At 39.5% G+C, this 12,881-nt stretch overlaps 2 protein-coding genes across 7 annotated transcripts in view; one reads left to right on the plus strand and one right to left on the minus strand.

Moving 5' to 3' along the window:
- col5a3a (collagen, type V, alpha 3a) overlaps window positions 1-5,843 on the minus strand; it is a 64,586-nt gene extending 58,743 nt beyond the window's left edge. For all 3 annotated transcript variants that reach the window (XM_037791378.1, XM_037791376.1, XM_037791375.1), the window contains exon 1: window positions 5,569-5,843. In XM_037791378.1, the coding sequence (XP_037647306.1) occupies window positions 5,569-5,653 (85 nt within the window). In that variant the 5' untranslated portion in view covers window positions 5,654-5,843. The remainder of the gene's footprint in view (window positions 1-5,568) is intronic.
- The window catches only part of rdh8a (retinol dehydrogenase 8a), a 182,031-nt gene that overhangs the window by 152,206 nt on the left and 16,944 nt on the right, over window positions 1-12,881 (plus strand). For 3 of the 4 annotated variants that reach the window (XM_037791387.1, XM_037791389.1, XM_037791388.1), the window contains one exon: window positions 4,833-4,955. The exons of the other annotated variant lie outside the window; for it this stretch is intronic. The gene's annotated coding sequence lies outside the window, so the exon portion shown is untranslated. The remainder of the gene's footprint in view (window positions 1-4,832; window positions 4,956-12,881) is intronic. 4 annotated transcript variants of the gene reach the window in all.

The raw sequence follows: 12,881 nt of genomic DNA on the forward strand, positions 1-12,881 counted from the left end.
GATTTTAAGTGGTGCTTTTGTGTGATTCTTTGTAAGAGAAACTTACAGATCTGTCGATTAATTCAACTAATCGATTAGTCGTCTAAGAATGTCTTTGGTCGAGGGCAGCCCTAAACGCGACCAGCAGTGCCTAACATTAAGACTTTAATCCGTCATAAGCATGTAGTCTGTAATACCAAATTATTTGTAACTAGAGCTGCAACGATTAATTGATGAACTATTAAATGAAAGGCCTAATTATTTTGATAATCGATTAGAAATATTACTTAACACAATTAAAAATTCTCTGATTGCAGCTTCTTAAATGTGAATATTTTCTGGTTTCTTTACTCCTCTATAACAGTAAACTGAATATCCTTCAGTTGTGGACAAAACAAAACATTTTAGGACGTCATCTTGGGTTTCGGGAAACACTGATCGACATTTTTCACCGTTTTCTGACTTTTTATAGACCAAACAACTAATCGATTAATCGATAATGAAAATAATTGTTGCAGCCCTGTTTGTAATAACACATAATTAATATATATATGATTATGCTCAAGACAACCAACATGTGCATTCTCATATATATAGACTGTGAATCCACTGGCTGACTCTCTCCTAACTACAGTGATAAACCGGACATGGATATGGGTCAGTGTCCTGTTGTTACTTTTGGTGTAGAAGCTGAGAGATTCTGGTGGCATCTGGTTTCACATTTCCCTTCCAGCTCACATCAGCACCACATTCTTCAATCTCCACAGTTTGTTCTGCTCATGTTTGTTCACAGCGTGATAGGCCTACAGGCCAAAAGCTGTTTGGCCCGCAGAGAAAACACCTGCCCCTCAAAGCCCATAGCAGGAAAGGCACTCCACACATGTGTACTTCTGTACTTGTGAGGATGTTTTGACTACAGTAAACCCATTCCCTAACAATAATACTCTACTGCATGCTTAACATCTGCCCTTAACTTAGCCTGACACAACGTATCCTCAACGGTTCGTATGATAACTCAAGTTATTCCTCATTATTCATGCGTTTTCCCACGAATGTCGAGCAACACGTGTCAAATCTTGCTCGTTACATGTAAACAGTCTTTTCAAAATAAACTTCTGTCTTCACAGGAAACAACTTAGTTAGGTTTAGGCAACAAAAGTACTTAGTAAGATTTAGGAAAAGATTGACTTGGTTAGGTTTATGCCACAAAATGACTTAAGGTTCAGGAAAAGATCGACTTGGTCAGGTTTAGACGACAAAACTACTTGATTAGGTTTAGGAAAAGATCGACTTGGTTAAGTTTCGGCCACAAAATGACTTGGTTAGGTTTAGGAAAAGAGCGACTTGGTTAAGTTAAGGCAACAAAACTACTTGATTAGGTTTAGGAAAAGATCCCAGTTTGGGTTAAAATAAGTCATGAATGGCGTTTGTTGCTCTTTATACTTCCTGGTTCACGATTACATGGATTACATACAAATTGATATTGTGTAATAGATACAAGTTTCAGTGCATTACTTTTTGTAGGTATAGCTACGAACGATGTATGAGAACAACCTGCCTGATCCCATTTCTAACCACTAAATTCCCTTTAAGAAGAGGGGGGAAGGTTTAAAATTGGAAGATCTTTTCTCCTCTCTTTGACCTTCTGAAGATATCAGGTCCTCATAAATATGCACCATAACACACCACCACAACAAGCACAAGTGCACACACACAACTTCTTTCTTACATACCTCAGGCACAGAGGATTACCTAGATGCAAGCGTACACATGACCAAGCCCATTCAAGTTCCAACCCAAAGCCGTCACTTAGTCTCTCAGACATCACAACATTGAGGCAGCAGCTATTATGGACTGTAACACCAGAGCTGGCAAGTATAACACTAAATGCTAAGACAGGTATATACACATGCTCCTTTAGAAGTCCTGCTCCTTTGTGCTTCTGAAGGACAGTTTAAAGAAAGTTGTGGGCCTCTCTGTGTGTTCGCAGCTCAAAGGAAACCTTCAGAGAAGTTGGAACATGAGCCAGGTCACGATGTCACTGAGGGTAGCAGATTGTTTTCAACACTCTACAGATGACTTTTTGAAGTCAAGCTAACTACTGCGGCCTCCACTAAAATGTGCATGTGATAGATGACGATGATAAAACTTTTCCGAGGCCCATAAAGTGGGATAAAGAGGCAGATGACATGTAAGGGGACACTGCAAAGGAGTCAGGCCCTCTGATGTCGGCTCATTGCGATTCTACAAGAAGCATCTCCAGCTATTCCCACAGGGAGAGAGCCTCTTGAAGCATCCAGTGATCAGAAACACGAGAAGCTAGAGGGGAAAGGGAGTTTCTGGAAGCCAGATGTGCGTTGAATACTATAGATTGCGGTCCAGCACCATAAAGTGTTTCAGCATAATTTCTACATATTAAAGACTTGGGGGAATTTGCCTCATCAAAAAGTCTGAGAAGCAGTTTTGATATGCAGCATCAGCACCCAGGGATAGACATCAGCATCTCTGACACTTCTGATGTTTAATGTTTCTATTACAGAAACTCACATAACAGAAAACGCTAGCGCTGTAAGGCGTACAATTTCCTCTCCTCCTATTCTCTATCCTGCTAAATTCAGCTGCCTTTTTCATTTGTTTTCATTTGCCACTAATTTGCTGCTGGATCAAAGGCGAACAAGTCTTGCCGTCCTCCTAAGGGAGTCTGGTTGCACGATTGGCAAGGAGGCTGGATCAAACGGGACGCAGCGAGGGGGCTGCACGCACGATTTCCCCCCTCTGTCGTAGAACCAGTCAAGGATGAGGCAGGGCATGAGCGGGAGGAGAGAACAGTGATGTAAAAGAAGAGATAAGGCATATAAAATAAAAACAAACACTCCCTATTCCCAGGAACAGGAAAAAAAAAGAAAAGAAGGAAAGAAAAATGTGTCGAGGCAAAAGAACAGAGGATCCTAACTGAAACTAGCTGTAGACGAATGCAAGAATGTCTCACTTCCTGTCAGCAAACAGGACTACAAAGTCCTCTCATCTCGGTCGAACACACACAGAAAGCATATGGGAAAACATTCTGGCACTGCAACACACACACAGACACATTATCAACCACATGCACATATCTAAGGCTGCCATATCAGCACCGCCATATGTCCCATGCACTTTTAAATCATCCCAGCCTCTCACTTCATTAGAGGGCAGTGGACGCCGCCGCCGCCGCCGCCGCCATGTCACTTGAATGTGATTATGTCACTTGTCTCACTTCCTCCTGCCATCGCTTTATCAGCCAATGAACTCCCAACAAATCCTGCCAGCCATAAAGTGGAAAAGCCACCAGTGAAAATGAGACATGTTTTTAAGCACTTTGTGGTGACCACAGGGTTAAGGTCTGCTGTTGAGGCATGTTGCTCCATCAGGGAGTCTCTAAACCGCAGCAGCACCTGCAAGGAAATAGTCTGCTGCCAGTTGAAGATACTCAGGACACGGCCACAGGGCATGGAGGCGTGTGTGGGTGACAGATAGCAGTGGGCCCAAATGACATAACAGTATGTATGTATGCACAAGCTGGTTGTTGCTGGGAACAAGGAAGTCTTAAAATGGGTGCAGCCCTCGCTGAATTATGGAGGACAGAGCCTGCCAGAAAACTAAAATAAATAAATGACTCGTGAAGCAAATAAATATGTTATTAAATGTACCAAGGATAATATTAAAAATAAATGTAGGCATTAATTAATTAATATATGAAATAAATTGATATTTCTGTTTCAATTTGTGTCTTTATTTATTTACCTTTGTATTAATTCCCCAATTTTTGCATTTATTTTAAATTCATTTTAAAATGAATATCTTCTAGGGCTGTCAAAGTTAGCGCGATAATGTGTTAATGCAAATTTGTTTTAACATCACTAATTTCTTTAACACAAGTTGCAATTTTTAAGTTGTAGCGGGCTCAGTTTTAAAGCTAAAGTGAGGATACTGGCATCATGTGAAACTAGAAAACCTAATGAATTCATTGGTACCAACCATGTCATACAAGCTTGTTGCAAAGGAGGCTAAATAACTCTCCAAACTTAAGCTAAATTTTGGCAAAGAAAAATTGTCATGGCCGTTTTCAAAGGGGTCCCTTGACCTCTGACCTCAAGATATGTGAAAGAAAATGGGTTATATGGGTACCCACGAGTCTCCCCTTTACAGGAATGCCCCAAAACTGCATGTGATAATCATAAAGTGGGCAAGTCATAGTCAAGTCAGCACACTGACACACTGACACACTGACAGCTGTTGTTGCCTGTTCGGCTTCAGTTTGCCATATTATGATTTGAGCATATTTTTTATGCTAAATGCAGTACCTGTGAGGGTTTCTGGACAATATTTGTCATTGTTTTGTGTTGTTAATTGATTTCCAATAATAACTATATACATACATTTGCATAAAGCAAGCATATTTGCCCGTGTTGATAAGACTATTAAATACTTGGCAAATCTCCCTTTAAGGTACATTTTGAACAGATAAAAAAAATTAGTTAATTGTGATTAAATATTTTAATTGATTTACAGCCCAATAGATACCATTAAATGTACCAAAAATTATATTAAAAATAAATGTAGACATTAATTAATTGATATAATGTGACATAAATTGATATTTCTGTTTTAATTTGCTTCTTTATTTATTTACCTTTGTATTAATTCCCCTATCTACTCATCTATTTAATTTTCCCTTTTATTTATTTATTTTTATTAACTTTGAAATGTATTTATTTATTCGTACATTTATTCATTTTTTATTTTAAATTTATTTTTAAAAGTATTTATTCATTATTAATTGCCATTTTTTTTTTTTATTATTTTTATTTTGACAGGTTCAGTCCTCCATACAGAACAAGCCTGAAAGTGCAACAAATGTGGACACCAGGACAGACAGAGAGAGACACAGCTGTTTGACAGAAGTCCTCCTCCTCTTCTTGCAGGTGGATCATTGAAAAGTGAGTCCAGCTATACTTCACTCCTCCAGTGTGTGAAATATGACCTGGGATATTATCCTGCAATAAAACATGTCAGACATGTAAGCGTGCCAGAATAATCATAACTAAGGCAGTAAGAGTGTTCACTTGGGACCTCTGCAGAGCATGCAAGGGCACATTAAACAGATCCATGACAGGAATTTTAATCTACTCTGTTCGCTCAGTGTTCAGCCATTCAGCCTTCTTTCTCGAGCCAACGTTAAAGCTTTTCACAGTAAACCGACGCTGGTCACAAGCAAACTCAAACATGATGACATCATCCATCTCCTGAGGTCTCACTGCTGCTGCTGCTGCTGAAGTCCTCCAGCTCACCTGACTCACACATTCACATGCAAAAAAAAACTTGCAGATATTAATTCAATTGAAATGCAAAATGTGCTTCTTGTGCAATCACGCGGATAATTAATATGTATGCACACACACACAAAAAAGCATGCATAATTGCATTTGATCCAAAGTGAAAAGTTTGCGCCAAGAAGTTTGTTGGATGAGGACCAAAGTGATGAATGGAAGAAAAGAAAAAAAAAGTCATGGAAACTTTAGATAAAAAGGAATTAAATCAACTATACTTTACCAGCTTGTGTTGTCGTCACGTGAAGCAGGATTAAAACAAATATTGGTATTCTCCTGCGCGACCTGGTCCTTATTAAACGGTCCATCTTCTTCTTCCCAAGCGGAGACCCTCCTCTTCCTCTGCGCCTCCACAACTTTACTCTGAAGTTAGAATCTCTGCAGGAGCTCAGCAGCCATGCGGGCAGAGAGAGAGAGAGAGAGAAAAGGAACAGGCTTTAGTTCCACTTGCTTGATTGTTGGGAGAAGTTTTGTTGTGGTGGCTCCTCTCGGTTTCGCTCAGCCCCTCTCATTCAATTTCTCCCTCTCACCATCCCTCCTCCCTCCTACTCCACCTCCTCCTCCTCCTCCTCCTCCTCCTCCCATAGGACGGTCCCAGGGCGCATTGGATGAGATGCAGGAGAAAAAAAAACTTAAATCATGTTTTTTACTAAAGGTAATTTGAGGGGGTCTCACTTCTTGAAGGTGGTCATTACCAACAGATGTGGTGAGAGCACAACGCCCTGACATAGCTGACCTGTCAGTCTCCTGATGTTTGCAGATGTGTATATCCACAGATAACAAGCACCTGAATGGAGGATATATGATTACATTTGATCAGGATGTCTCAGTGATTGAATTAGAGTGACCATCATCATAATGATGATAATGCAAAATATGATGATGTGATAATAAGCAAGTAACCTATTTGAAATTTCTTTGGAATTACTGCCAAATTACCCCAATATTTACCTCAACATGTATCGAAAATTACTTTTTACTATTATGACTTGGGATTTGACTCTGGACTTTTATTAATATTATTTTATATCCATTATAAACATTATTTAATACTTATATTCAACTATTTCCCAATAAGCAGTAATAATTAACTGGTAATTTATTTAATACATTTCCAGGAAAACAATACAAATTTAATTGATATGCTTTATTTATAATAATATATTTAATATTTAGAAAATAACTTCTTCGAAATTTCTTTAAAAACTCCCTGAGTCATTACGTTAGCTACCAGGTTACATTTGTGTAGACAATAAGTCACACAGTGGGGAGATTTGTGCCTGATCAGAAGTGTCTTCTATTAGTTTTGGTTTTCCACCTCTGATGAAGAGCAGCGCACAGCTGCTTCTCAAGCCTAAGGGCCCTATTTTAACCATTATAAGCTATTTCAGCATATAATTATTGAATAATGTTTATAATAAAGTAATTTTCAAAACATTTTGAGAAAAATATTGGGGTACTTTGGCAGTAATTCCAAAGAAATTTCAAATAGGTTACTTACTAATTATCACCTAATTACCATGAAATTTGCAGACCTGTAAAATGAAGTGTTACCAAATGTTCGGATGTCTCATAATTTAATTCTTGTTATTTGATTCCCTCTTAACTTTCACCTGCACTTCTTTTATACCTTCTTTCTGTGATCCACCATGTGAATAGGTAATAAAGCATACTATTGGTTGTAGTAGGCCCCTATTGGCCCACGTCTATGGTGCTTATAGCAACCAATAACCATACTTGGCAACCCTTCCAATTTTCATGGGAGACTCCCATTAGTCATTGTCGTCTCCCAGTTTCCTCACAGGGTCACATTCTCCCGTATTTCTCCTGATTAATGGCAAGTTTTTACACCTTTTTTACCATTTCGTTATCTCAACTTGTTTCTGGCACTGAACAATGGTATAAGTGTATAAGCCCTACTATTTCCACCCGGACGACAATACATCTACACCAAATGTTGTTTGCCGGTGGAAGAGATGATCGCGACACAACGCGGTTTGAGTTGCGTGTAGCGTGGCGTGGCGTGATGTGGCGCAAGCCATTGGAAATAATGGGCTTCAGAGTGCAGTGGTGCCGTTGTTGCGTTGTGTCTCAAAGGACCTTCAGGGACTGAGAGATGGAGAGTACTAAGAGAAAGAGATCCTCAAGTATGTTGGCAAGTATGCTGATAACGTCTAGCAACAATCTAAATGGCTGGACGGCCAGAGGTCGAGCTAAATCATGTGAAGCTGGAGGATGCATCCAAGCTTTGAACTTCACACACTAGTTGAATACACCTTATTACAGCACCCCCGGCCACTGGCCAGTTCAAGGAGTCAACAGGTTTTTGCAGATTAGAAGTCAGGTTATCTCCACCATCAGTCCAATCTCAGTTCAGCACTGCTGCAGCGTCTCTGTGACGCTTGTTCAGACTGGAGCTGGACCACAGTGAGGCCGGAGGCTGGATCACCTCAGGTTAGAGGTCGTGGGCTGCTAGTCGAGGGGCAGGAACGCCTGGTTAAAAGCCATTATTTAAAAGCAATAAGGTGTGTAAGTGCACTCCCTCTAACTTTAAACCGAGTGGTCATTAAACTGTCTGTAGCTCTTTAAAATGCACCAGACCACATTACAGAAACATCCATCTTGTACATGATTAACCTCATCAACATACTGAAAAGACATATTTGAGTGTTGCTCCATCTTATAATGAGCCTGTTTTTACAGGTATAACTGTCATAATGTGAATTGAGTTTCCATTAAACAACAGGAAGTTAATAATCTTTTAATAGGGACACTGCACGCTGACAGCAGTGAGCTGAAATAATTGGTCGTGACAAATCACAAGTCACCTAGCTCTTAATACTGTCGTGGACATCTGTTCCAATCATCAGCCAGAGCTTAAACTCACAGTGCCGGTTACCTGTGCAGGCTGAATACGGTCCTGCCAGAAGCCTAATTAAATCGAGGAAGATTGTGGTGTTCGGTTGAGACATGCTCTAAGATAAGACTTGTGAAGACCTTGTCTAATTGGAAAATTACCAAAGATAACGTTCCTCGAGTCCAAGCTACGACAGGCCTTTGTAAAGTAACTGGAAGTCGGAATCCTCGAGACATTTCAGAGAAAAGAAGCCAAACAGTAATTTCTCAAGGGAGATTAGTCTCAAACCACAGAAAAAAAAGGAGAAACACACCCATGTCAAAGTCATAACTTTTATCCAAAGATACTGTTCCTTATTATTTCCAGCCAAACCCAGCACGCAAATCAGTTATGATGTAAATCTAAAACACATGAATGCTTCTTTGTGGTAGTTAAATATTAAAAATGTCAAAAAAGTTAACCAACATTTTTTTAAATCCTTCAAATTCTTCAATATAAGTGAAAATTAAAGATAAAAGATACACTTCCTGAGCCTCTAAGACAGTAAATAGTGGGAGCACAAGTTGGAGAGATAGAAGAGAAGGAGGATAGAAGGAGGTTTGATAGCTGGCCAGATTGAGGTTGATCTGGTGGGTAAACAACGGACGCCCTGACCTCCTGCCGTCTCCCCTCTCACTACCAGCTTAGCCAGCCTGAGTCAGGGCCACATTCCTAACAGCTTTTAGCAGATAGTTACTAAGAGTCCAGCGGGTAGTCTGAGCTCCGAGTGAGAAATATTTCCAGAGCATGTGCTGTGTACCTTCGTCCAACTACGGGACAACCTAGATACAAATTTTTATATCACACAATAAAACAAAGGAAAAACATTTAAATCAAGGAATAAACCTGACATTAAAGCAGCAGTGGGTAGAATTGGAGCAAATAAGAAACGGTCACTATATCCTGACACGAGTGCATGGGACAGGTAATCTGAAAAATAAATCATGTGTCAGCATCTGTGTCCTAATGGCATCTGCAAAATTTCACAGACCGCAGGAAAACAACCAATCAGAGCCGAGCTGGAGCCTGTCGTCTCTGAGCAGCTGTCAATCACTCGCGAACTACGATCAAACGGTCAAACTAGGCAGCGCTGATCAAATATGAATCAATATTCTGTTACTGTAATGCCTATGTATAGCCTCAAATATTTTCAGAAACATCTTGTAGTGTACTGTTTAGCTGTACAATGAGAAAGTTTGTGACCCGGCAGCCAAGTTAAGGAGATACCAAGCACCGCCCACCAGCCGGAGCAAACTTTCTAATTTTACAGCCAAACAGTACACTACAAGATGTTTCTGAAAACATTTGAGGAGAGAAATAGGCATTACTGTAACAGAATATTGATTCATGTTTGATCAGCGCTGCCTAGTTTGACCATTTGATCGGAGGTCGTGAGTGATTGACAGCTGCCTCCATTGAATGAACAGCCAATAGGAACGCTCTCTCTCTCTAAAATGACCTGTGATTGGCCAGTCTCCTGTCACGGGCAAGTATTTTAAAGCCTGAAAACAGCGCCATGAGGAGGTGCATAAGTCTAGTTTTCTCTCAGAACACTTGAATTACAATATGCTGAGAGGTTATTATGGAATTTTTTCCCAATGATGCCAAAAACATTCTGCCTACTGCAGCTTTAACTACACCCAGACTTTGGTTTTGCACATGACTTGCATTAAACATGCACTGATTGACCCAACACATAGCCTACATTTAAATTATAACACAAGATGTGACTGTTATATGCAGGAAAAGTCCAATTAAAATCCAAGTAGAGACATTTGTCTCATGTTTGTAGTTTGTTAACTAACTTGGGTTTCATAAATCAAACTGCTGATGATGAATGTAAGGTAAATAGATTATCCTTTTTCAAGTTAAACATATAAATGCTGCTGAACAGTGCTCAATGTGGAGAATAAACTCAGTTCATGTTAGCGGTCTTTTTATCCTGATAATCAGCAGAAACCAACTTTGCTTTGTGCACGCTTACAAATCATGTGGAAACACCAAGATAGTAAATTATACTCTGTATGTGTTGTGACATGTATTTGTGGATACGCGGTTTGAAAAAACATCACAGATGAAGTTTGGCAGGAGATGAATCTATCAGTTTGAGGTTGTGTCTCTGTAGTATCCCCTAGTTTAGTTTCCTTCTCTTGTCATTTTTATTTATTTATTCTCTCTAAATGATGCTTCGTTGAAGATTAAAGTTCAGCCCAGACATGTGGTGTTGCAAATCTCTCTCTCTCTCTCCCTCTGCAGGTCATTCTGTGCTGATAAATGATGGTGAACTTTTCTCATCACTGAATCACTGAGGGGAGTGAAATAATCTGTCATCGCCACATTTCAGGCCCTGTGAGACGTACGGTAGTGAAACCTCATTAATCCTCTTGAGGAGCTGATGAGCGTTTAGGGTTAGTGACCCCGACATGGGCTTTCAATAACATCTGCCTGCAGTCTGTGTTGAAGAACATGTCAGAACAGGACAAACATCAGGAAAAATTTGCATGCAAAGTTGCAAAAGGAAGAGGCAGCTGACTCTTTCAGCTTGCCAAAAAATGATTTATGAATGTTTTAAGGGAAAATACCTTTTTTGTTCCCTAAGCAGTTATTGTGAAATAACCACCTTACAAATCATTTCAGATCTTACACCACTGCTTCCTATAATGGGCTTGTGGTATCATTTAGATGTGATAAACATTGTTATTACTTTCTGTCATTGAGATATAATGAGGATTTAAAGATGAGTGTGGATGATGATTGTGTATCTAAGTGTGTGGAGGCTGACAGCTCGTCACTTCATTTCGCCAAATTATAAATGAGCTTTATAGATAACAGCTACAGTTTTTTTTTTTTTTTTACACATGGAGACTTTAAGAAACCGCCAACATCTGTATGCAATTCATATCGCATGGAAGAAAAGCTATGCGGTCTTGGTGCTAATGGCGAGAAAAAAAATTGGGTCTTTTATGCGGGATTGTGTAAAATGTGGGTTTCGTCAGTGACTTCAAAAAAAGAAAAAAACAGTCTGACATCCTTAACTGATCAAGAGAACAAGTATAAAGGCAAGAAAACACAGACGCTGAATGAATGCACATGTGGGGGGAAATGTGGGTCAATCTGTCAGAGCCTGGTAAATAAAAAACCCTGATCTGTAAAGAGAAATGGGATTGTGCCATCCACTGACTGCTGATGATACAGTAGTATCTCTGTATATCAGAAAGCACGTGTTCTTACATAAGAGCTTACACCAAACCACACCCTGTGATACTAATCTATCCTGCAAAAGGTTTTTTTGGTTCACCTGCCTGCGGGACAAGACTGGCAGCTGGGTGTTTAATCACCACTTCCCTTAACTATTTATGCTATTTGAAAAAGAACTGTGTACTCACACACTTTAATAGGCTACTCTATCAAAAAGTAAGCACAACTACAAGCTAAGTATACCTTTCTGTAGGCCTATAAGGCAAGAATACTTAATTATACCTTTCTTAAGTATATCACGATCAAAAGATTAAGTACAAGTAGACCTAAAAGCCAAGTATACTTAGACTTTTCTGTATACTTGTCAGTATAAGCAAAGTATACTTTGACTTTTCTGTATACTTGTCAGTATGAGCCAAGTATACTTTGACTTTTCTGTATACTTGTCAGTATGAGCCAAGTATACTTTGACTTTTCTGTGTACTTGTCAGTATAAGCCAAGTATACTTAGACTTTTCTTTATACTTGTCAGTATGAGCCAAGTATATTTATGTATACTTTTAAGTATCTTTCTGATAAGTACATAAAAAGTAAACTTAAGGTATACACTTTTATTGTACGTTTAAAAGAAGTATAATAATAGCACACTTGAATAAACTTCTTTTTGGTAAGGGTGAACGTCGTTGAAAGGAGCGAGTCATTGAATGCAGAGCTGTGTTTTCAGACACATCACTCCACACAGTCGGTTGCTTAACTCAGCTGTTAAGTTGCCAAACCAGGCAATGAGAAAGTGTGTGGAAATGTTCCCTTTTGCAGCGGGCCAGTAAGTGGAACTGCCAGTCTGGTGATAATTATAATAGTGAGAGATGACGGGAGACTAAACTAATTAACATCTAAGGACCATGTCTGTTAAATGAAGTGCTCAAACAAATAGACTAAATAAACTCCGGCACACCCTGCCCCGTGTTGTGTGCCCTCCTCTTCACTGTTAGTTTACAGCACAAAATACAGTGATTTGAGCTCTAAATAGACAGGCAGTTATGTTGAAAGCTGGTATTTGCAGGGACACTTAAGGTAAATCCAATCACTGACGCCAAATATGATTCATACCAGCTTTTCTTTGAACTTTCCTTCTGTGTGGAAGACATTTGAATTTCGGTTCTAGGTCCCCATAACACCGGTTCTCTTGCAAATATGCTAGGAAATGAATATAGAATATATTTTACTGTGAGAGTAGAACAAGCAAATGATTTGGTCAAAGGAGTTCTGCGACATGGTGCCACTAAGTGGACAGGCCCCCTGGAAATCCATCTGTGTTTGCCGTAGATCAGATGTAACTGGCACCTTGCTGTTGTTTCTCTTTACGTTCTGTTTTTACTGCCCGATCAGAAAATCTATGAATAACGTACAAGTGGCATGATCTTTATGTTTCAGCTTGTTTC

This window comes from Sebastes umbrosus, chromosome 14, assembly GCF_015220745.1.
Source record: "Sebastes umbrosus isolate fSebUmb1 chromosome 14, fSebUmb1.pri, whole genome shotgun sequence".
Classification (NCBI taxonomy): Eukaryota; Metazoa; Chordata; class Actinopteri; order Perciformes; family Sebastidae; genus Sebastes; species Sebastes umbrosus.